We start from the raw sequence: 25,369 nt of genomic DNA on the forward strand, positions 1-25,369 counted from the left end.
TGACATAGTTATAGATGAGGAACAAGCTGTCAACTACCAAATAGTTTCTTAACTTTTTGGAACCATCTGGAATGCCACCATCATCTTAATTTTAGAAGTTGGTTATCAGTTGATGCTCATTTGCAACTTAGATCCCACAAAATTGTGAAATGTAATAAGACTTAATGTTAAAATTATCACTGAACATAATCAAAGTTACGATCATCAATAGCAAATGTTAAAGAGAAAATGTGCTTGTATCACAAATCCAATGATTTTGACTGATTTGTCATTTGATTTTAAGCAATTACAGTTTCCAAAGCGTCTGGCTTTTGATATAATCATCAACAGGGCTCAAGGTCAATCGCTAAGTAGTAGAGGTTTAAATTTACAAAAATTTCTGTTTTTTTGCATGGACAATTATTTGTCGGTTGCTTCAGAGTTGGAACACCGAAATATTTTTATGTTTAAATACCTACCGAAAAAAACTCAAAATATTGTTTATTTGACAGCATTAAGAAAAAAATGTTAAGACATTAACAAAATTAAATTTTTTCCCGATAAATAAACAAAATGTATTTTTTTTTTTTTGTGTTACAAGTTGGTTAGTTGTAGCTGGGCATCCGCTACATTTAATATTTGATTAAAACCACCTAAATACTTTATTAAAAATATATATAACTTAGAGCTGACATTTAATGGAGTTTCAAATGGGATAAATCTATGGGCATTGAAATTGTCATGGACAATGTCGTGCAGGATTTGAGTGATAAATTGTTTAGAATAATGAATTACTGTAAAAATTAAAATTATGAATAACAAAAATCAAAAACAGACAAATGAAAAATGAATGAAGAATATTTTGTTCAATAACTATTTGAATAATCTTTTATTCAAAAAATACCCAATTAATAAGATAAATATTTATATTTTTAATAGTTATCAAAACCGTCCACTTCTTGCCCGTCCTGTATACTTTGTATCCTCTCGAGTAGTTTTTCCTTGACGTCTTCTTCTTTCTTTCTTTTCTAAAATCCACTCTCTACTTTTTTTAACCAGTTTTGAAGCTCGGCCTTTTGTCATTTTTTCTCTAAAAACAAAGAAGACTGGTGAATATGCACAACACTAGATTTCAATGTTACTCATTCCCCAACCTTTTTGATGTGTAATTAATTTGTAAATTGTCTGTACCTAGTGCTGCAGGCATAGGCATAGCACCTCCTGTCATCAAAACAAGGAAATATTTTTTTGCTTTAGTGCTATCAGGGAAATCTACTAAAAGACCTCCGAAGAATCCAGCTTTTCTTGCTTGTGATACAACTAAATCTGTTTGATATACATTTTCTGGATAAAATTGAAAAACTGCTCTTGCATTACGTCCCTACAACCATTTATATATTAAATGTAATTATTAAAAGCTTATGTATAAAATATAAAATACATTAAAGTTACCAGGCAGGCTAATAATGTTGAGAATAAACTATATAATCTTTTGGCAGGTTTATGAGATGATTTATCTGCATTACATAACCACTGTAATGTGCTTACACTATATGCACCATCAAATGTACCCGGTTGAAATGGTATACCATTTCCAATATCTCCTAATAATAAATCTCCTTCGACCTCTCTTTCTTTAGCTACTTCTAAAAAACAAAAGAAAAATATTTATAGCAATCCACAAAATTTGGTTGGCTTTTTATGAGTTCTCCATTTGAATATTTAAAAACTTAACGACAAAGCTTTATTTCAGATTTTACCAATCATAGAAATCAAACTAAGCAAGACTAATTTATTCCACCTTCTCTGTTAAAAAATTTAAATAAACTATGTAAATTTATAAATTATTTTCAAAATTGACATGATATAATTTTACAATAGCATGTAAAAAGTGCAATGAACTTAGTCTATATAAAAGAAAATTAAATATTAATGTAAAGTAAAATAGGTACAACAAGTAACAAAGTAAATCCTTATGATATGCATATTTCATATATCTTTTGAATAGTGTTACAATGAGACTATGGTCACTCGCTTAATATAGTCTTGATAATAACATTTTGAGTTTTGTAAAGTTATTAAACAAAATCAAGATTCATACTTAACATGGACTCAGAAATATCCATTCCAAACCAAACATGCCCAGATTCCTCAGATACACTGCCACTTAGACCAGAACCACAGCCTAAATCTAAGAGCAAACAAGTCTGTTCTTCAGGCAACATCAATAATTCCAAACATCTTTCAGCCATTTCTAATTGAATATTAATCATTCGAGAACTAATAATATTAAAATAGTCATATTAAATTATAAATAAAAACTTATAATTTTAAACTAAAAATGAACACTTACTTTTGAGTATATTTTCGTGCTTCATCATCATTGTAAAACTATATGGAAAAACATTGTTTTCAAAAAATAGAATAAAATATAAATTATTATAAAATTATAACCTAAGGATGATAAAATAAAATAAATAGGTATAATGGCAGTTTAGCTACCGAGAGATTTTGGCAAATTTTTTTATCGAAACCTACGTAAATCAAAGTTTTAAAAATGGCAAAAAAAAATCGGCGCTGATGCTTACTTTTTGAGTTATAATGGTTTGAAATTCGAGGATTCTTGAATTTCGGAAACTATTTCAGCGTACCTACCAAGAGATCGTATTGGATTGTCGCCTCTCATTAATATAATAATATAAATACTTTAATATATTTAGTTTTTACCCTGTGGGCTGTGACCTACATGAGGTGGTTTTGCATAACAAGTCAAGGGATATTATCGATTTGCGGACTGCCAATACACATATAGTCACTGCCAAGGGATATTTCAAAACATTATAACTAAAGAAGTAAACGTTGGCACCATCATTTTTGAAACGTTGATTTACATAGGTTTCGAAAAAAAAAATTTGCAAAAATCTCTCGGTAGCTAAACTGCAATTGTTCCAATAAATATTTATAGAACTTACAATTTCTGGAGGAGCTAAATGTTCAGGTCGTGACATTTTTTATATAGTGATTTGTAATTTGAATTATGATTTCAAGTTCAGAATTTAAAACTATAAACGAAACTAAATGTTTGAACAACTGAACCTCGTGGAATTGTTATCAAATATACGAATCATATCATTTTTTATTTTGTATTTCTAAAATGTTATTATCATTTTATAACTGATATCTAATTATTTATTGATAAGTTTAAGAATTAAGAGTATTACGGTCTTAACTTTGTCTGTAGCCAAGAGGAAAAATAAAAACTATCCCAAATTCTCCACGAAAATATTTGTATAATTTACAATTTTCAGTGTTTAACATTTACTTTTATTAAATTTTTATCCTAAACTAAAGCATTTAAAAAAAAAAACTTCAAAATGTCATCAAGCAGTGTAAGTATAAATAATTTTAAATAAAAGAGTCTAATTGTATCAGAAATAAAAAATTGTGAATCTTAATTAGAGACCGGAAGATCATCGTCGAAAATGGGACCGAGAAGAATACGAAAAATTAGCCAGAAAAAGACTTATGGATGATTTTGATGATGATTCCAATAAAGATTTATCACCAGTTAAAAGAGAAATGCTTAAACAAAGAGATTATCGTGTTGATTTGGATTCTAAACTTGGGAAAAGTGTTGTAATTACTAAAGCTACCCCTTCGTCACAAAGTGGAGGGTAAAATATTAAATATATTTTTTCTTAATATTTTAAATAATTAATAAATTAACTCTTTTTGTTTAGATATTACTGCAATGTTTGCGATTGTGTTGTTAAAGATTCCATTAATTTTTTGGATCATATAAATGGAAAAAAACGTAAGTCTCCAATTAAATGTTATTATATTAATAACTCAATAATATAGAAAACTTAAACTTTAAAAGTTATAAATTAAATGATTCTTTTTTTTGCATTTTAGTATTAATACTCTTCTCATAAATTTAAAATAATGTGTATATGTAATGAAAAAAATCTAATTTTAAGAAAATTATCAACTCATATGAATATTGTGATATGTTTAAATTTAAAAATATTACGAGTATATTCAAGTTTTGTTTTTTTTTTTTGCAAAAAATATAGTTAATAAAATGTAAAATGCGATTCAAACAACTTATTAATCATTGACTAATTTTATGTTTTCAGATCAAAGAAATTTAGGTATGTCAATGAAAATAGAAAGATCATCGTTGGATCAAGTAAAAAAAAGATTTGAAACAAATAAAAAAAAAATGGAAGAAAAAAAGAAAGATTATGATTTAGAACAGCGTTTGCGAGAGTTAAAAGAAGAAGTAATTTTATTAGTTGTTAATTATTTTGTTGAAGGTCCTTATAAATTTAAATAATTATATTTAATATATATATTTTAGGAAGAAAAGTTAAAAGAATACCGAAAGGAAAAGAAAAAAGAGAAAAAACGAAAACATGATGATTTGGATGATGAACCGCAACATGATGAGATGGCTGCATTAATGGGATTTTCTGGTTTTGGTTCATCAAAAAAATAATTCTGAATTTATAAGTATAATTTCTAAGGTATATTCAACTAAGTAAATAACTTATAACAACTATTATATATTTAAAATCCTAAAATATATAATTTTTTTTTAGTGCAAAACTCAGTTCAATAATATTTGGAGTACATTCAATTTTTTTTTTTTTTTTTTGTGTGTGTTTTGTTTTACTGAAATTCACAAAAAAAAAAAATAGGATGAAAATATAATTTTACAGCAAAAATATTATCTAATTGTAAATATAAAATTAAGTTAGTAGTAAGACAAATTACATTAATATTGCATGTAATCTGTGGTAATTGATTAATATATGAAAAATGTTATATATTCAATGAAATGATTCATATCATAATAATAATTGATAGTTTTCATACAATAATAATTTTATAAATTTTGAAAGTAAAAATTTCACCCGGATTACGAGAATAAAATTTTATTTTGAAAATGCTTATTAATATTTATTAAACTCCTTATGTCTTGACTTAATAAATATAATATTTCTTTACTCTATTACTTACATGGACTCTTATCAAATCATCCATTGATATTTCAATAATTTAGTTTATATTATAAATGTATAAATGTATAGTCATGTTAATTTTTATGATTTCTTATTTATTAATTATGATTGATGAAGTTTTGTTCCACATATTTCATACTAGTTTCACATTAGGATTGAAATAAAAATTTATTAAATATTTATTATTTCCTTACCAGAATCTATGAATCCTAAACTCCTACGATTTTTAAATATACAATGTATACTAGAATTTATATGATCATCAAAATCTGATTTTCTGTTTGAGAAAAACAGTCTATACATATATCTCATATCCATTGTGCTCACCATGACTTTACACATTTTGAGTTGTCAAAATTAATGTTGCTCGAGTCATTTCACTCATTATACATATTTACAGTATAATGTAGGTAATATATTTAAATGATGTAAAAAAAGTAACAATCCGAGTAATTTTATAATTGATAATTTTAATTGCAAACTATTTATTTGAATACCTCTGTAACTTATGGTTTTCATTAATTAATTACAATTACTAGGTAACTAAATAAAAGTAGGTAGACATATGAGAAATTGTTAGTAAACAATTTCCACCATAAACTATTCATGTGCTGTAAAAATTTAGATGTTTTTTAATTACTTACTTATTATTTTAAATAATAGATTGTAAATATATTTTAATAAAATAAAGAAAAATTACAGATTAAAAAAGATATAGAAATATATATTACTATAAAATGTATAATTTATTTTTAATATGAGTTAGTTTTATTTGTAGAACACTTTTTAACATCTAGTGATTTCAGGTTATTTGCAATATTAATTTTTTAACCATTTTATTGTGTATAATTTATATTTCTTACAACCAATTGACTGTTTATTAAACTTTTCAGAGAAAGATTAAAGGTGACGCTTAATAAGTGCTGAGGGAAGTAGGGAGACCTACACCTCTTACTTTAAACCCTGTGCAAGATCTCTAGTTTCCACTCATGTTCACTTTATCCTATTTTCATAGCACTAATTATTCTAGTTATAAATCGATGTTCAGTATGATGCGCGTTGCCAATGAATACCCGTTTTCCTCTTTTTGTTAATATTATGTATCTATGTTCTTTTTATTGTTAAACAAATTCCGTTATTATAATAATTATTAGTAATAACTGTAATTTGGCCACTATCCATTCTATATAAACTAAAATAAATGCTCAATCAAACGATTGTTGTATATACGTTTTCTAGATTATATATATTTCTAGATTATATATATTTCTAGATAAATATATTAGATCTAATTTTTATTTTATATTATTCTTAAAGTTTAAATATTTATATTTTTCCTTAGATTTAAATAACATTTAATTTTTTATTACATGGAATACATTTAAAACATTTAAGCATTGGTCAACCTATTGTACAAGCAAATTATTATCTGAAATATAATATGTGATTAATGCTTAGGATTTATCTATATAGTTTTAATGATTCAATAGCAAACTAGCATCAAAAACATAAAACATTGGGACTCATTTAATTTTTCTTGAACAAAAAAGGAAGACTGTGTTATAAGACTTTTTGGTTTTGTATCTTAAGAACACAATAATAATAATAATTCTGGGTATATAATTATTTTTTAAGTGATAATACAAAGGTACATAAAATATAAGTCAATAATAAAAAAATAATAAATAACTATAAAACATTTAAAATATTAATTAATTTTCAGATTCCTGTATTTGTATGAATATTCACACTAAACAGCAAATGCCCGCATAACTGTAAATCAAAAAATGTACATGGTTAATATATTAATCAATATCTAAATTTACACCATTTTCAATTAATTCTATATACTGCAATGATTTTTTAGATTTGTAATTTATATTTGGTACTCTATACATAAAAAAATTATATTAAGTTTATAATTTAAACAAAATAAAATATTTAACTACTAAAAGATAGATGGTAAAATATCTATTTATTATATTTTGCATGCAACAAGCAAATTATTAAATATTACAGAATTAAAAATGTAAAAAAAAATTCAACAATTAAAAAACATGAAGTGATGAAGCATTTATGATTATAAAAACTATATCAACTGACCAACAAATGTATTTTATAATTTTAACTTAAATTTTTTATCAAATGAACAAATGACTATATTACACCCACCATTATAATTAATAGTTCCAATAAAAAAAGTTATTGACTTACATTTTTTCTATCGGACAAAATAAAGGAATATAGTCATTTATTGAATTCAAGATTGTAGTCACAACACAGTCTTTTAAATGTTTACATTTGCCAAGTTCATTGTTAGGTGTAGTACAATTTTGATAAGGTTGACCACTCTAAAAGAAAAAAAAACATTAAGCAATGTACACAATAGATAATTACGTAGCTGAATTATATAAAAGATTTAGATTAAGTCACTATAACTTACGGTATTAAATAATACTTGGTAGGGCGTAATGGTTTCATTCAATGTAATTGATGTCTGAGTTTCATTAGATATATTCAACCATGCTATATTACTGATATTATGTAACAGTGTTGAATTTGAATTATCTAATGGCTGCGCAGGAGAATCTACAACTGAGGTTGGTGATATTGATGACGTCATATCCATAATTTCAGATGCTGAATATTCTACATCTTCTGGAGAATAGCCATAGGCTGGCCTTGATGACATTTGTAAAGCATAGCCACTGGAAATTAATGGGGAATGACTTGAAAACCCTAGAAAATACATTTGTATTCATATAAGATTGATTATTTTAATGACTATCCAAATAACTTATAGAAATTCATTATAGGCCTTACTTTTCAAGGATATTGCTGACATACCTCCTGGGAATCCTTTTAATCCATTTGAAAGAGATGGAGGTACTAAAATAATAAATATCAGAATTTTATAATACATTAACTTTTATATTAGAATGATCTTTTAACACATACCTGAATTATATGCTGGATTGCTGGCCATTAAAGAACCTGAAATTAAAATATGACAATGATACTTAATTATAATGAATAAGTAATAAATTTATTACCAAAATTATATTTATCATTAAGCGGTTTGATTTTTTCAGGGTCTGCAGATGTTGTTGTATCATTAGGTTTAACAACAACTAGAGATGTGAGTGGAGTAACAAATGAATACTAAAAATATGATTCTTATTATTTATAAGCACTTTATCAAAACAACACTTTATTATAAATATCATACTTTTAATGCTAGCTCAAGTGCTTTAGCTTTTGCAGTAGATTTTTCGTTTTTGTTTAATTCGTATTTATCCATTAATTGCTGTATGTTCAAATAAGCCCATAATTTTTCTAAATGACCTACAGTCAAAATATGATTCATCATAATTCGCATAATAATAACTAAAGGTAAGTTACCTATGGTTTTTTTTTCTGTAGCAACGACAGGAGGAAGGATTGGGTGATCAAAGCATGTGACAATAGTTGGTTCTATGAAATCTCCTTCAGTGGAATCGGCGTTTAATGTGCTGTTAAAATCAGACTTTTCGAGATTCCTCAATTTTCCAGCAACAATCAGTTCCGTGCCTCTAAACAACAAACTAAATGACTGCTTCGTAACCGTATCATTGTCTACCTGTAAATAATATTAGTATATATATATATATAGAAAACGTACTAGAAATGGGAATTAAAATGGTATCAGTATAGTTTACTTGAGCGTCGACGTATTTAAACGTGACGTTGGATAAGACGGGGGACGAAATTTCCTTGTAAAAATTACGAAGTTGTAATGTCGCGTCAGAAGCCTCATAAATTACCCTTGCGAAACCAGTGTTGTTTAGCGAAAGTTTTTTAAGAAAATCCATATCCGCTCCTTCGCCAAAACCCAAACTAAATATTGGGTATCTATAAAAACAATAATTATTATATACTGTAGCACATAAAGTTTAATTTCCCAGTGATATACTATTACTCATATATCCATGTGTAATAATAATAATTCACATTACTCACTTTTCTTTGTTTGTGTTGGACACGTATCTGATCAGTTCTTGTGGCTCAGTTATCCCAGCGGTCGGTTCTCCGTCCGTCAAGAATACAATAATCGGTTTAGGCGTATTCGAACCCTCTTTGAAACGTATTTCGCCTAATTTGGCTATGGCGTGCGCTTTGTTCAAGGCGTCTTCCATGTTTGTACCTTGAAATGATAAAATAATAATTTCACATTTTCCACATAGGCACCCAGAGATGAAATGGTCTGGCGGAACACCAGGACAAATCCGGGTGGCCCGTTATAATAATAGATTAAATGGCCTAATAATATTTTAGAAATTAAAAATATAGTATAACGATATTTTAATCATCAGAATTGGGGAAACTAGTGAAGTTATGAAAAAAACCTAATTATGTAAAAAAGGAATTACTTCAAGAGTTAATTTTAATATATAGGTATTATAGAAAAAATATCTTTTATATTATATATGTAATTTTATATATCTATATAAAATGTTGAAAAAGTTTATTATCATAATTATTTTTTTTGCATACTTATAACCAAATTATTGGTCCCCTGTTAATTTTTGGCCTGGCAAAAAAAATTTTCGGCCTGAAATATTAACTCAGTCTGCCCCAGTAGGCACCTACACTTTTATCGTTAAATCTAAATATGCCTATAGGCCACTGTCTTACTGCTTTCTGATGACAGATCTTCAATGAACTTCTTTGCGAATTGTATGTTTTGTTCAGTGGCTGGAAAGACGAATCGATTTTCTGACGATGCTTCTAGACTAAAATTATTGGCTTTGGTGCTGCCGCTGATTTCGTCCCAACGAGTCGACGTCTGTTGGGTTGCGTTTATCGTCCAAACCTATATTAAACAATTACCATAAGTGTTATGGTCGTAAAATTATTATAAGACAAGTTGGATAAACTTAAAACTACGCATTTATTACTTGGGCAAAATCGGAAAAAAGAATCAACGTGAAAAAATCGTCGGCATGAATTTCAGATAAAATTTGACTCATGGCATCTTTAACTTGTGGTAATTTCAGCCCAACCATAGAACCACTGACATCGAGTACAAAAATAACATGGGTCCTAAGTGGTTTCAAGTCTGTCGGCGCAAAGAAATGTACAAAATATCCATCATCGATCTGAAAATCGTACAAAAGTTATTTATAAAGGGTTCATATGTCAATCTGAATTCAGGTAAAATAAAATATTGACTTATGATTATATTAAGTTAAATGTCGATAATAATTAATAAGAATACTTTAAATTATATAATATCTTAAAATAATAATATAAACAAATAAGTTTTATTGATATGGACATAACATACACAAACGTAACGTTATGTTCAAATTAAAAACACTTCTTTCTAAGATTATTAGTCAAATTATTTTAACAGAAAAATAAACATGAATATCATAAATTGCATTAAAAAATAAATAAACGATCTAATCTAACCGAACATCTGGCTCTATTTACAAGTACGAGAATAATAATTATTGTGCAATTGATTAAATATATTATTATGTCATTGACCATTGGGTACTGTTTAACCTGTTATCTAATCTATTTACGAATAACTTACGAGAACTTGATTTGGTGTAGATTTATGATCTACATCATATTGAACTATAAATTGACCCTTGACACCGTATTCCGTAAAAGTTAATTGCTCTTTAACAGAAGGACTCCATGTTATCTTTGCTTTATTGCCTGATTCGCGAGAAATTTGTGCCAATTTGTTTTCTAAAACATTTATATACCACTATTATAGTATACGCATATATACATAAGAATAATAGTATTCAGAATACCCATTACAAAATAAATCAAGCAAAAATAATTAATATCCCATTAAATTATTCTAGACTTCAAACATTTAAATTGGTCAAAAAACTGAACATCGACTGATGTTTATCTATTTGGAATATTATCCGTTTTATTATTTAAGTTAAGGTTATGAAATTAATTTAAATTACTATCAACCTGTAGAACGATTATGTTGTCGTTAAAATTAAAAACTACACATTAAATGAAAAAAATCGTTTAAATTCGTACCACTAGTTTTTGTTTCAATTTCATTTACTGTTTTTATTTCTGGAATTTCTAAAGTTGTAATGTTTGAAGACTCTTCTATATCAACAATGATTTGTAAATTCTTTACAACCTATATTTTCGTAAAAAACATAATACCGGTGAAATTGTAACAATTACAATACTACTTATTGATAGAATTTTGTCATTTTTATTTACTTGTCCTGGTTGCACGTTTATGACATTTTCATATACTCCTAATTTTCTTGTTAATAATTGTTCATATGTCAGATTAAATGTCACTTTACTTTCTGCTTCTATATTTACCGAAACCGTAAATTTATTTGAATCTCTTGCACTGAAAATATACAATCGGCGTTAATTGAAATTTATTTTACCATATACGAGTACTACACTTACTTTTGTTCAACATGAGCAGCGGTTTGGCCTGAATTAACAGCTGCAATATATTCTTCTTTAGCTTCTTTTTTTTCTTTTACATAAGCTTCGAATACTTTTTCGTTTATTTCCCTAAAACCAATCAAACCCAATATTAAATATATCGGGAAAAGAAAAATATCATAACTTGATGTCTCACATTAAAAACTTGGAAACAAACGCAGATTCTGGTAGAGTTACATAGAATTGTACTTCGTGGGAAGTATTTCCTTTGTTAGCCACGCGACTCGATACAACGGTCTGAGCATATCTGTACTTGATTTTCGAATGAATGATAAAACTGTAAATGTCTTCATTTTTTGCCGGAACCTATAACACGTGAATATTTAACAAAATGTAAATATATTCATGAGTTAAAATTAAACAAATACAACAACATATATGTATAATTTGAGTATTTAGTATAATATATATATATATATATATATATATATATATAATATATATATATAAAAGGTAAATTGAGTATAAACTAGTAAAAAAATGAAATCGGTAAATTGAAATATGGTGAAATGCAGTTTTTTTTTTTATTTAAAATACTTTTAATTATATGTCATATGAATACAATTGTATACTACATATATTAAACTTACATTTATCAGTTATCACATCACATCCAGCGTTGTTGTAAATAGTTAGGCACTTATAAAAATGTCGCGTAATAACACTTACCTATCGTACTCGGTGAATTTATAACTTTATCAACGATTATATTTATAATTTAAATAAATTTAGTACATTAAATATTTTAAACGGGACTTAATTTGCCGCTTTAACTGTTATACGAGGGACTCAGTTTACTTCTTTAAATTTTATACGTGGGACACAGTTTACCTATTTCGAAAAAAGATAAATTTGTTTGGACTCAATTTACCTACGCCCAAAGGGAGAGAAAGTATCATCAGGTCAGTCAGTACCTAAATATATATTTGCATAAGTAAATTAAATAACATGATATTTTTCTCCGAGTACATTTTTAGTATCAGAAATCTATGATAAATATTTATATTACTAATCATTTGATGTTAAATTTGAATTAATATTTAAATTGGTATATTAGATATCTTGCGAAATCTACAAGTAACCTTACATTAAACATTTACATTCTTATCGTTATTATATATTATCAGTTCAAAAGTTGAGTACAAACCAACTACGAATTGTATAGATTAACCATGTAAAATATATACATTACTATTAAGAATAAACGGACAAAGAAAAATTACGAAAATTTAAAAAATATTATAATTTTGTGTTTAGCCGTTTTTACTTCAATTATATACATGTTTATAGCTTTGAGTTATACAAGTAGTAAAAATAATTTGACTGCGCGGTGGAATTATTATTTATTTTCGAGGTTAATAGGTTATCGTCATAATCCTTCAATATGAATACAAATAGAAAAAAATTATGCTAATTTTTAAATGAAATCAAGATAACATAAAATTATGTATACATAATTAGCTCTGTACTGGATAATGGGGCAGTAATTTTACTATATATTTTCTTATATATCACAAAGTAATCGATATTATATACTTATACAAAATGCATTATATGATACATACATAAAAATAAATTACATTTTGTTATGTCACAATTTGAAATAAGTCCTTAAAAATGAGAAAGGTATACATGATTACAATAAAGTTTTACGTCAAGAGAAATACACATTTAAGGCACACATTCGTATTATTATACAGAGATAATTTTTATTTTTTTATAATGTAAAGAAACGATAGGAAATTAAATCAATAGCAGACTCGAATCATACGAGGAAAAGCTAAAACTAAAAAAAATGTTATGCATTAATAATGCTGATATAATATAGGTCACACGAAAGATTTGGCTTTGAAGTCACTAATTTATATTTGTATACATAATACAATTTTTTTATGCAATTTTAATGATTCCATTCTCGAATAAAAACAATGCGAGCACAAATAGATTGAATCCTTTATTCAATAATAATTAGACGGAGAAAATATAAATATTTAACATTATAGTTTTGATAATTTTTAGTCGAATGATACTATTACGAATATATAAAAAAAAAATATAAATAATTATGTAGCAGTGATGCGAATTATTCCAGTATTCGAATATCAGTATTCGATGCTACAATACAATACGTAACGAAAATTATTCATTTAAGTTTTCGCACAACACAAAACGTTTAATAATAATAGGTATTATAGCATCAAATACTGATATTCGAATAATTCAATTATTCGAATATACATTACATCTCTACTAGCTACATCATTGTATTTCATACCAGGTGCAGACAGGTCTGAAATATCATAATCATTTTCTTTTTCATGAGCAGAATTCGTATTATCAATGCTACTCATTTGGGTATTATAATATATCCGTACACACACGCGCATGCAAAAGCTGCAGCACACATGTATAAATTGGATACTAGAAATCTTTCGTTTACACTTTTGTGTTTGGGAATCGCGTGTCAAATTGTATATCAAATGCATGTGCATGACTCACGTTATAATAATGGGCTGGGATACGTACTTATTCACCGTTATATTAGTTTAATCAATTTTATCATAATAACGTTTTAAAGTGTCAGCAAAAAAATAAAAATAAAAAAATAATCGTCCTCCATTGCATTGTATAATAATGCACATTCATAATACATATACTATGAGCACATTGATATCATAGCATTGCATTCGAAAAACGCATGTATTCACTCGCAGACAAAGTGCATCGCAGTATTATACGGTTGAACTGCGTGCTCGTCATAATTTAATTGCCCGCATCATTTATTTTCTGCAATACGCAGTGTGCCCACGCAGTAGTGGCACATAAACTGTATAACCTGTGCAAATACAGCACGAATAACACGTATTTAATGTAGTATGGGTTCAGGGACGTGTTTAGACTTACTTCTAGGGGGGGGGGGGTACTCAAATTTTTTCTTTAATTCAGGCTCAACATTTACAAATACAATTTTTGGTAATATTTAAATCAGGTGAATCCTAAATATTTGTGGTTTTTTTTTTTTTTTAATCTAATGCCGGATCCACTTAGAATCGACTTTTGTGTAGTTCTTTTTCAACACCTCTGTGTTTTGAAAGTTACGCTTGTGTTTTTTTCGATTTTATACCAAGTATGGAACCAACAAAAACCCAATTCAGTAATTGCAACTATGCGTTATTTGATTTCGTTATAAAACGATTCGCATTAAAAAAATTTAAAACGTGTATCTCAAATAACATCGATTCCTTAAATACGGATTCAGGGGGGGAGCGATCCCCCTTCGCCCCCTAAAATACGCCACTAGTATGGTTGCACGATTATTATTATTATTTTTATTATTAGAAAAGTCTATTTCTACACTTAGTATTGAAAATAGGTATCTATTTACTGTAAAGATACCTTTCGTCGAGTATGACTTTAACAAGAAGACTGAGCTGAAAATTATATTTTGTATAAATATATTAAACCTCCAGCACTATATTGATAACTTGGTTTTTTTAGAACTTTAACCTTAGAATGTACTCCATTAATAATAAGAATATTTATTAAAATGGCTAGTTGAAAGTTAGAATTTTTAAATTTTTTGAGCAATTTAAGGTAAATTTTATACTGTTTAACTATTCTCCACTTTTTCAAGATTAAAAATACTTTTCATGTTTAAACTTCAATCAAATCGTTTTAAAAATGAATTATAAGTGTTATGTATAATTTTTAATTCTAATTGAAATTAATAATAATAAAAATTTTCGTTCAACACGGGCACGTAAATAGTTGCTTATTTGGTGGGGGGGTTATCAATTAACCTTCTTCAAAATGATTGGGGCTTAGATCAGTTGCGGATTTAAAAACAATAAATACATACATTTTATAGTTTTTAATAACATGTGTTCTCCAAACTTCTATGATGTTCCATAGCTGCTCGATAAAAAAAATATAAAAGCAATTTGATTTTATGTAAAGATAAGATAAAATAATCATTGGTCGGTAGTTGTCGACGACGATGAGAATTACCAGTTTTGGTATTTTTTAGCTCACAGCTATAATATCAAGATATTCTGTATTATATAATAACTTTTAATATTTAAGGTTTATAGTAGCATAACTATTTTAATACCTATTAATTTATGTATTTATTAAATCTAGTGTTCATCCTATTATTTTCGCTAATGGGGCCCACACAGTCGGGGCCCTATCGGACATGTCCAGGTTGCCCGGATGTTAGATCTGCCACTGATTTAGATAATGTACAATCAAATAGTATAATTAGGGATGGAAAACCACTCGATCGCGACACCCTTTCGCATTTACTTGAATTTTCGAATTTTTTCAGCAAACAAATAAAATAATTTTTTATTTTGTAAACATGTGTATCTTTGTATATCCCACGAATATAAAAATTAGATTTAGAAAAAGGCAACAAATAACTATGAAAAACGAGATTATATACTGATACCGAGTAACTATCGTAGCTACACACATGTACATATAACATATTTTTTATTTATTGACAACCTTTTTTTTGTTTGGTCGATAATTGGATATTTTAATTTTATAACCTAGAAAAACTCAGAGGTCAATCGCAAGTCTATTAAAGTTGACTACCCTGGTATATACTACATATCTTAATTCATGGTTACTACAATACGATCTTCGGGGGAACCAATCGCTCCTTTCACCCTCCCTCCAAATTACATGTCTCATTTAACATCACCTCATTTACCGTTGTTTCGCTATTATGTAACGAAAGTCTTAATGTTAATTGTAAAGCCTTTGTGTTTTTTTTTATTTTTTATTGATCTAAATTACAACAACAGCTATTGTGGCTATTAGTTAATTTTTTTTTTTTAATACTATATTATTAGGATTTCAGTATAACGTTAATTGTATACATGTGTTCATCAAATTATTGTTTTATTTATTAATATTTTAGTAATTTAATTTAATTGATCACTTTAAGATAATAGTTTTAATTGAAATATATACTTATTAGAGCTCTTAATACACGTGAATTAACGGAATTCACGTGTCACGTGTAAAATTCAAAATAAAAACGTATATCCTAAACTTAATATTGTACTATTAATATTTTATTAAAACTTCAAGTGTATAACATAAAATTACTAATTTTACCATTGTAAAAATGGATATATATTTTGGATAAACATGTATTTCACGTGTACACGTGAATTCCGTGACACGTGTTTTAAGAGCTCTAATACTTATCATATTTAGGTACTCTATTCTTATTTATTTTAGGTAATATCATTGATTTTAAAATAAATATAGTTTTAAATCAATGGTAATATGTATATCGTAATCGTTTTTCATTTTATTGATAGTCAGTTGTTCAACGACATTTGCTGTTGACATACAGTTTCCGTGTACATGCATAATATTAATATTACGTATTATTTTACTGTTATATATTTGTTAATTTATAATTAATATGGCAATAAAGTTATTATATTTCTATAGTCGAAAATATTTAAAAAAAATCAAAAAACAATAACTCTTTCAACAAAAATTAACAATAAAATAAATAAATTGTGCAATTATAAATGTAATGATCAGAGCTCGGGAGTTAAAATATTTGCTTATTTTTATGGATTGACTTAAAATGTATCAGAATGCTATAGAAGTGTATGTCAAGTTATAACATGTACAATTATGAAATTTGAAAGTTTTTTTTTTTGCTTTTTAGCAATTTTTAAAAAAAATGCTTATTTCCCAGTTTTTCTGATTATTTTTACTTATTTGACCAATTTTTTTACGTGTTTATAGTTTTCTCTTGCAAAGTTGTTTTTAATAGAATATAAATTAAAAATAATTCTTATTTCATCTACGTTGTCACGTAGTTCGTCGTCGTCCAAGGCATCGTTGTAGGGTTAACAAAGATATTCCAATGCTTAAAATGGAACTGAGTGTCAAACGTCAAAATGATCAAGAACAAAGAACAGTTTACATTTTATTTTTCAAAAAAATCCCTTAGAAAATCCACAAAATCCTTAAAGTCTTGAAAGTGAAGATTTATTTTCAATTTGTTTGGTTTTATAGTTAGAATTTTATAGTTTTTTTTTTTTTTTTTTTTAATAAATATTTTTGCTTAATTTAAAATTTTTTAAATGCTTATTTTAGTGCTTATAATGATGTTTTTTAAGCGCTTATTTTAATGATTTTAAATTCTATAAGTCCCGATTCCTGGTAATGATATACATTGTTTTTATTGGCAAGAATATATTATAATAAATTGTGTATAAAAAGTGTTTCTTTTATCGTCTTTTCGGTTATCGTTGTATATTATTGTTTTCCAGGAACCTAACCTTGTCATTAAACGTGGAATTACAGAACAATGCTTTCAATCTTTATTCAATTCATAGTTCATATTTTCATATCATCATAAAAATTGTGCTGATATATCTTATCAAAAACATTCAGATTTTTTTTTCGTAAACATTTACAAACACAATTATAAGCAATATAAGTTACATCAAGTTGTAATATAATTATAATAGATAAGAAAAGGTAATAGTGTATACAGTATAAATATGGCAAATAAAACTAAAACCATATTGTACGGGAAATTTTTAACTGTTTTAGAATTGTTCTATCATAATTTGATAAAAATCTTAAATTCTTCATCATGCTCGTCATCAGTCAAATTTGAGTTTTTTTAAATACTTTCACTTTCTAGTTCGGTGCATAACCAACAATTTTAATTTTATTTTATATACGAATTATGAAAACAAAATAAATTTTTAATTTCATGATCATCAATTCGCAATTTATGATATACGTCCACTACGATTAAACCTTCCGTAAAAATAACAATGCCTACTATTAAATTTAATGCTTAGATAAGGTTAGATAATCATACATTTGATTGAATAGAAAAACCACATTGTAAATATTGTTCGTGAAGCGTATGATGATGATTGATGCATTAAATCGTGGACATGAAATTGTTATACGCGTTCTTGATTCATCGAATTGGATTTTGAAAACCATAATTTTTTTATTTTTTATTTCGTGATTTTCTTCATAAATATCCATAATTTTCCTTAGTTATTGATGTTAGGTGATGTACATAACGGCTGATGCGATTTTTTTTAAAGAATATCGTCCTGAGGGAATTGTTAACATACACATTAGTTATAAATAAACTCTTGTTATAAAGAGTATAGTTTATAGTAATAAAGTATTGCTGTTACAATATACAATATCGTATAATACGTTTTGCTAGTTAGTATGTATAAATAACAAAGAATCCTTATATGATCCAATCATTGATTTTGACTGCATGTTTTACTTTTTACATGATTTAAATGCATTATTAATTGGTAAATTTTACAAAATCCAAATACAACGCCTCCTTGTGACTACAATGTTCACCAGTAACATGCGCGAGATAACTATCAAATTCCGATGAGCCCAGCGTGAGTAAAGTGGCAGACGATTTTTATTGTTATTTTACCGAGTATTCGAATGGATTTATGTTTTACATTCTTGTTTTCCGAGGATTGTAGAGTTAATGGTCATTAATTTAAAATGATAACCGTGTTAATACTACGGCAACGGCACCATATTAAAAAATAAAATAAAACATCTGGTAAATCGAGAACAATAATAGACAACTCCGACGGTTAAAAAGCGAAAAACAAAATAAATCTTAATTATTATCAAACTTCTCCATCGCACACGCTACACACATTAACAATAATGACAATTGGCAATAATTCTAAAATGCATAAAAATTAATAATATTGATATACGCACGAAAGTTCTATATTGATGTCTCTTTACATTAAATGCGCCATTTCGCTTGTACGGTATTTACCATTACATTATTGAAAATAATTACACAGACAAAAATGCATTCGAAAACATTAAACCTGATGGATTTTATTTAATAATTATAATTCGTTTCGTGTGATCTATATTATAAAAAGTACCTAATCACTTAAATAATAGTACTACATGTAAATTGTTATGTACGTGTAGATATTTGGTAGGTATTATAGACGTATAGCATATAATTAAGAAACACAACTCAATTAATCACATAGTATCGTATAAGTAAAGTTTGATGAATAAATTAATGCTTAAAAAAACCATTCATCATTCTTCTTTTAAATATTAACCAATATATAAGTATATGCATATATATATAAGTAAATTATATATAACAATATAAATTTCACGTATTTACAAATAACATTTATTAATGGACCTTCTTCGAAAGATTTCAAAATCAAAAAAAGAGAAATAATGCAATACTTGTATAATATATTATAATTAGTTTTACTAAAATATCGAAAAATTTTGTTTACAAGGAAGACGTGTTAATTTACGATTAAAATATAATTAGACGACACTCTTCGTTTGTTTCAAAGGTTATTACAGTCATTATAGAATAATTTACTACTTATACTTCTATAACACAGACAGTTCAATACTATTAAACAAATTGTAGATGTAAAAAAAAAAATACTGGTAAGAAATAAATTGTTATTCATTATATTAAAATGTCATCATTATTATTTTTGGCAGATATATCATGCATAAAGTATGAATAATCGGCATGTTATAAAAATAATTAAGAACATGTTAAGTACACTAACCTTATATTTTAGATAAAATACATTTCCGATCAGTTTATATAGTAAGTTTTTAAAATTAATAAAGTTAAAAAATGCCTAAAAATGTCAATATAATTTTAATTTTTAAGCACACCTATTCAATTCAATATACTTTTATAAATCGTATTTGAATCCACTAATTTATTATTTGTTTCAAACTATCCTAGCAGTTTCAAATTTTTTAATAAACGCAATGTGTTATTCCATAAGAGTTTAAGGAATTTTACACATAAACTTAAAGTATAAAGTATTCAAATTATATTATAGAAATAAAAAAAATATGAAAAATAATATACAACGTAAGATCGATAGATAATTAAAAGTTCCCAAAATAGTATTTCTTCTAATGGATTTAATCTAAATACTTTTACTCATAATATAAGTAATATATTAATATAATGTATAATCGATATTTACAGCATAAATATTCAATGGTATGTGAATAGTAAATAAATTATAAAAGAAAAATATTTACTCATCCTAAATATCGTTATTATATAACTGTAATTACAACGTATATTATTATAGCTAATCGTAAAATATGATAAATAAATTATCGAAAGAAAAGTTTATAAATACTATAAATATGACTTTTAGACTAAATCAATTAAGATCATTATAAAAAATGCTAGCGAAAACAATCAACAAAATCAAAACAAAAATTAGCATCTGAAATTCCACATACCTATATGTTATTTTGTTGTACTAAATATGGTAATAATAAATAACAATAACATTTAAATTTTAGGTTTTATTCAATATAATAATATATTTATTGGTAATTTTTAACCTATCTCGTGATTCATTAGCTTATTAATTTACATAATACAAAAATTATCATTCAATACGATGTACAGATGGACATTTTAAAAATAGCTATTATCAGATTTTCCTTGAACTGATTTTGTTTCTGGACAAGAATACAATGAAAACGCAAATTTACTTTTGTGAATTTCATAAGAACTCGACTCATCGAAGTGTGTAATATACACATAATGATAGTAGATTAAATTAAAACGTATTTACCTAATAGGTAATTTACATTTTACGCGTATCACCTATATGTAGTCGTATATGACCATGAAAACGTGTGGTGCAACCAGATAAAATGAGATTTCAATGTTCTTTTCCTTTTACAATATTTATTAATTTATTTAATTGGTCACAATTAAAACTATCAATCGGCAGATTTAACAGTCTCCGTTTAAAAACGTCATGTCAAATATCCTGAGAAAGCTGCACATATACATCATGGTGGCAGGAAATCACCAAATCCGCCGAGTCACCCCTACGCCCAGGATAAAACGGATTTCAGAGACGAGCACAAAACTTCAATTTAGGGAAGACGGGAAATGTGTTATCGACTATATCCAGGTTCTGATAACTAGTATTTTATGACTCAGAAGAATGTTTCAAGGAAGCAGGGTGTGCAATAGCACCATCAACTTAATATGCACCAATAGACGTCGTTATTGTAGTTAACTTACACATTAAAATATGAATAAACTATCTATATAAAAATATATGGTTAGTAATATCTGCATGGTTATGGTTAATACCTAAAAAATGAACGTAATAATGTGAAATATGTTAGAACTGGTCTGCCAGTTAAAGTTCGTACACCCAGTAGAAAAACTGAAACTACAGCCCTGGGTTATGTTAAAAATGCACATAAAAAATACCTACGTACAAATATATGTATAATATTACACGAGAAGGTCCGTTAACTTGTTAAGTGGCTCTACATTATTTAAATGTTCACGTTAAACGTGCGTCAAGTGTTGCCAACATAAACGGATCACCCTCCGACGGTGGTGTACGTGCGAAAAACTTTTACATAGGTACGAACCTGTGGCTTCTGCGGCGGCGGTGGTGCAGTGACGACGGCCGGCAGCCCGTTGTCGTTGGTATCCCCGGGGTCGGTGATATCTTGGGTGTCAGTGGCAACGACCGTGGTGGCCGTAATAGTGGTGGTGGTGACGTCGACGGCCGCGGCCGCGGACCGGTTCACGACGACGAACGTCTGCAGCAGCATCAACAGCAGAGCGGCGGCGGTGCACGCTCGCGACGCTGACAACGGGACGGGCAACATGTTGCTATGTCGGGCGTGAAACTTCGAATGCACCGCGCGGACGCCGGTCGAATAGAGTAGTCCGAGGTTATAGCGGCGGCGGCGGCAGTAGCGGCGAAGGCGGTGACGACGGCAAACGAAACGACTCGGACTTGCACTGTACAACAATAATATTTTATGTTATACTGCATGTTGATGATGATAATAATGATGATGATGATGATACGAAGGTACACGAACACACCGCGCGGCGGCCACGTGATCTCAGTCTTCGTCGGCTGCCATCGTCGAATTTCGAAATATCAATATTACGACGAACCTTTACCACAGTCACACGTACATGTAGTATTACATTGTAACAACGGACAGCCTCGTTACGATTCGTAAGTGAATCGCCCGCGACCCGTTCGGCGACGACGAAGACTCGACAGCGACCAGCCCCGGGGCGCGTGCACAACCCTACGCAGTCTCAATAAGTAAATATAATAATAATAATACCGGTGCAGGACGTACAGCGATGACATCAAAGATTTATAGCCAAACCCATAAAAAGTTAAAAAAATTAAGCGCCATCGCATTTGACGTTCGATATGAAGCACAAAGTAATGAGCATTACGAGTATGCATGTGCAACGAGCGAAAAGAGGGGACGTAAAGAGATTATTATAATTATTAGAATCCCAACGAGTCGAAAAAAACCGGTTTTCGTGGGTTTTCCGTGTACCTAGATCATTAGCGCCAAGATGGTTAAAAACGCTTTGTATCAACCGAAATGAAATAATCGTGCGACAATTGTACACACAAGGCAACTCTATGCGTTGAAAACCGCGCACATTTTCACATTTTTTTAGTTTCAATTTTTCCGTACGTCGACATTGACCTCACGGTATCCTCTTTCCCACAAACGTCTACATAATCTCTTGTGCGTGTTTATCTTTTGCCGATGTTTTCCTTTCGTTTGCATCGTCTTATCCGTTTTCCACGAACCGCGACCACCGCCGCGCTACCAGCCACTGCGGAACGTTCCACAACAACTATTGACGTACAAACAATAATCATGAATTATGCATAAAATGATGCCATCGCGATTTCGAAATCACAATTTACCGTATAGGTGAGTTAAAGTGTAAGGGTCATTAATTATTTTGTTGTACCGACGGCATCTGTTTGGGATTCAATATTACCATGTTGGGTTTTACCGATCAACAGCTCGTGATGGAAAACCCACAACCGTCATGACTTGAAATTGTTGTAACTCAATAAATTATAGTTTTCGCGCGCACGCCTTACAATCGCGAACATTTGACGGAGAAGAACTACATTTTTATCCTTAATAGAATTAACTAAAACCAAGATACGTGTGGTTACGATCAAATTCTGCAAAATTCCCTAAATTCCTCGATAATAAAAATATTTAAAACATATACCTACATATTTATTAAAATAATAATTAATATTGTTTTCTTGAACGGCTAAACATCGCATACGCTTATGCGTTTGACAGAAAAAATCAAGTTACAATCTAGGGGCATAAACAATTTGGTCGTTACTTTGATAAAGCTTTTAGCATTCGTTTAATAAATTAAATGCTCAAAAAAAAAAAATGATGTATACCTTTATTTATTCATATACAAATTTTACTTTTGATCGTAGCAGAGTTTTCGCGAATTCAGAGGCTCACTTAACCTTCACTCAAATCCGGAGACGTGATCCGCAGGCTACGTCCAACGTCCGTTATTGTAAATTTGCAGTTCCCCATAAACACCGTCGTTATAATTGATGAGTACAAATTGCAAGTAGCGCGTACGCCGTCGTTATTGAAAACGTCCAATGTCATCATCGTCATCCATTAATAAAATTATACTGAACTGCGTGGCTCTGAATAAAATTATGTAGGTACACCATAGACTATTTTATTCTAGGAATTCTACGATTTATTATTTTATTATGTTATGCTGTTTACGAGACAAAAAAAAAAATCATCGACCGTTTTGTCCAGTCCGACAGTAATGATAAATTAATTAGTAATAACCGCCAACGAAAAGAAAATGCATTTACCGTAATTTATTTATGTTAACAGTGATTTTATCTAAACATTTCGGTGATCTTTACATAGAAGAGTATTTTCTCTGTTCAATCAGCGTTCAAACAACACGACAACATCTACATAAGTTTGTTATAATGTTTATATGTTAACATGTTTATTATTTATAATTTTTTCTCACTAATTTCATAATTCTAAAACACCACTGAAATTGTTTTTTTATTGGAAAATTACATTTTCCATGAAGGGAAAAACTCCGTACTCTGTTGTTTAATGTTGACGTGAGGATCAATTATCGTCAAAATCGACGGCAAAATCGTGGTCTGCAGCAATACGCGATGCGCCAACGAATCAACGAGACAGTTAAATAAAAGCAAACGAGATTTACAAACGATAACCATTGTAAATCATGTTAAAGGTCGTTATATGTTCTATACAATTTATCATCTCGTCAATTCAAAGGAGAATTAAGGACAATGATAAATGTTCGTATTCACGAATCACAAGTTACAGCGTAGTAAAGATTTATTTTTTTTTCGTATGACATGTTTGAACGCTCCCAAAATTAACAACTTTATTATTAATACTGTTATTATTATGATCTACTGCAGAAAACAATTTTAAAATATGGTGAAAATTAATCCACAATTTAATTTATCCACAATATTTAAACGGTTCTTATTGTTTGAGTCTTGAGTAATCAGGAACTAAAATTGTGTGCATTACGTTACACTTTGTGTAATACGAAGTGTTAAGTGGGTAGTACGAAATTAAAAAGTGTGTTGTGGTTCTATTCTCTATACTATATGATATTTACTATATAACTACTATGATATTTGTTTTTAATCTTACATTTTTTTATCAAATTATTTTAAAAAATACCAACTATTTTAACTGTATTACTCATTACTGTTAACATTTGAAAGGGGAGTATGAAAAAATCCTTTAGTGTGCAATACGAAAATCTTTTTTTAGCCTCTGATCGTAATAGTAATGAAAGCAAATATTATACTGACGGAGGGTTGGATTATTTTTATAAATACTCTTTTGTAATAATTACTTAATGCCATTGATTATAAATACTATAGTATAGTATTGGTATAGTAAATTAATACAATAGTATT

At 28.2% G+C, this 25,369-nt stretch overlaps 3 protein-coding genes across 4 annotated transcripts; 1 reads left to right on the top strand and 2 right to left on the bottom strand.

Annotated features, from left to right (window-relative positions):
- Window positions 1-849: 849 nt before the first annotated feature.
- LOC112686833 (probable 18S rRNA (guanine-N(7))-methyltransferase) lies at window positions 850-3,107 on the bottom strand. Its single transcript, XM_025559289.1, has 6 exons — window positions 2,952-3,107; window positions 2,333-2,370; window positions 2,081-2,259; window positions 1,432-1,625; window positions 1,134-1,360; window positions 850-1,069 (listed from the first exon to the last, which is right to left on the bottom strand). Exons 1-6 carry the CDS (start codon window positions 2,985-2,987, stop codon window positions 922-924), a joined length of 822 nt encoding a protein of 273 aa, XP_025415074.1. The 5' UTR covers window positions 2,988-3,107; the 3' UTR covers window positions 850-921.
- Window positions 3,108-3,334: 227 nt separating this feature from the next.
- On the top strand, window positions 3,335-6,221 carry LOC112686834 (zinc finger matrin-type protein 2). 2 transcript variants are annotated; one of them, XM_025559291.1, is made up of 6 exons: window positions 3,335-3,368; window positions 3,439-3,653; window positions 3,720-3,793; window positions 4,119-4,264; window positions 4,343-4,508; window positions 5,900-6,221. In XM_025559291.1, the coding sequence occupies exons 1-5, from the start codon at window positions 3,354-3,356 to the stop codon at window positions 4,478-4,480; spliced, it is 588 nt and encodes a 195-aa protein (XP_025415076.1). In that variant the 5' UTR covers window positions 3,335-3,353; the 3' UTR covers window positions 4,481-4,508; window positions 5,900-6,221. The 2 variants fall into 2 exon arrangements, with proteins under 2 accessions (XP_025415076.1, XP_025415075.1); XM_025559290.1 differs by lacking the exon at window positions 5,900-6,221 and adding an exon at window positions 4,584-4,622.
- Window positions 6,222-6,705: 484 nt separating this feature from the next.
- Window positions 6,706-22,332, bottom strand: LOC112686825 (inter-alpha-trypsin inhibitor heavy chain H3-like). The gene is made up of 18 exons (XM_025559270.1): window positions 21,981-22,332; window positions 11,635-11,804; window positions 11,457-11,567; window positions 11,256-11,394; window positions 11,061-11,169; window positions 10,588-10,748; window positions 9,944-10,144; window positions 9,681-9,858; window positions 9,006-9,189; window positions 8,705-8,897; window positions 8,409-8,625; window positions 8,236-8,351; window positions 8,060-8,168; window positions 7,965-8,000; window positions 7,830-7,895; window positions 7,450-7,745; window positions 7,221-7,357; window positions 6,706-6,779 (listed from the first exon to the last, which is right to left on the bottom strand). The coding sequence occupies exons 1-18, from the start codon at window positions 22,221-22,223 to the stop codon at window positions 6,752-6,754; spliced, it is 2,694 nt and encodes an 897-aa protein (XP_025415055.1). The 5' UTR covers window positions 22,224-22,332; the 3' UTR covers window positions 6,706-6,751.
- Window positions 22,333-25,369: the final 3,037 nt, after the last annotated feature.

Source organism: Sipha flava, unplaced genomic scaffold, assembly GCF_003268045.1.
Source record: "Sipha flava isolate LNK unplaced genomic scaffold, YSA_version1 325_pilon_pilon, whole genome shotgun sequence".
Classification (NCBI taxonomy): Eukaryota; Metazoa; Arthropoda; class Insecta; order Hemiptera; family Aphididae; genus Sipha; species Sipha flava.

Bases quoted from the DNA above. Each gene is read 5' to 3' on its own strand.
- LOC112686834 (XM_025559291.1), top strand. The intron at 3,794-4,118 runs GTAAGTCTCCAA...TTATGTTTTCAG, and splicing joins TCATATAAATGGAAAAAAAC to ATCAAAGAAATTTAGGTATG. The intron at 4,265-4,342 runs GTAATTTTATTA...TATATATTTTAG, and splicing joins TGCGAGAGTTAAAAGAAGAA to GAAGAAAAGTTAAAAGAATA.
- LOC112686833 (XM_025559289.1), bottom strand. From the start codon at position 2,987: ATGTCACGACCTGAACATTTAGCTCCTCCAGAAATT. The intron at 2,371-2,951 runs GTAAGTTCTATA...TTTTCCATATAG, and splicing joins ATTTAGCTCCTCCAGAAATT to TTTTACAATGATGATGAAGC. The intron at 1,070-1,133 runs GTTGGGGAATGA...CTTTGTTTTTAG, and splicing joins ATTAATTACACATCAAAAAG to AGAAAAAATGACAAAAGGCC.
- LOC112686825 (XM_025559270.1), bottom strand. From the start codon at position 22,223: ATGTTGCCCGTCCCGTTGTCAGCGTCGCGAGCGTGCACCGCCGCCGCT. The intron at 8,626-8,704 runs GTAAACTATACT...TATTATTTACAG, and splicing joins TTAAATACGTCGACGCTCAA to GTAGACAATGATACGGTTAC. The intron at 8,001-8,059 runs GTAATAAATTTA...TTTTAATTTCAG, and splicing joins TAATGATAAATATAATTTTG to GTTCTTTAATGGCCAGCAAT.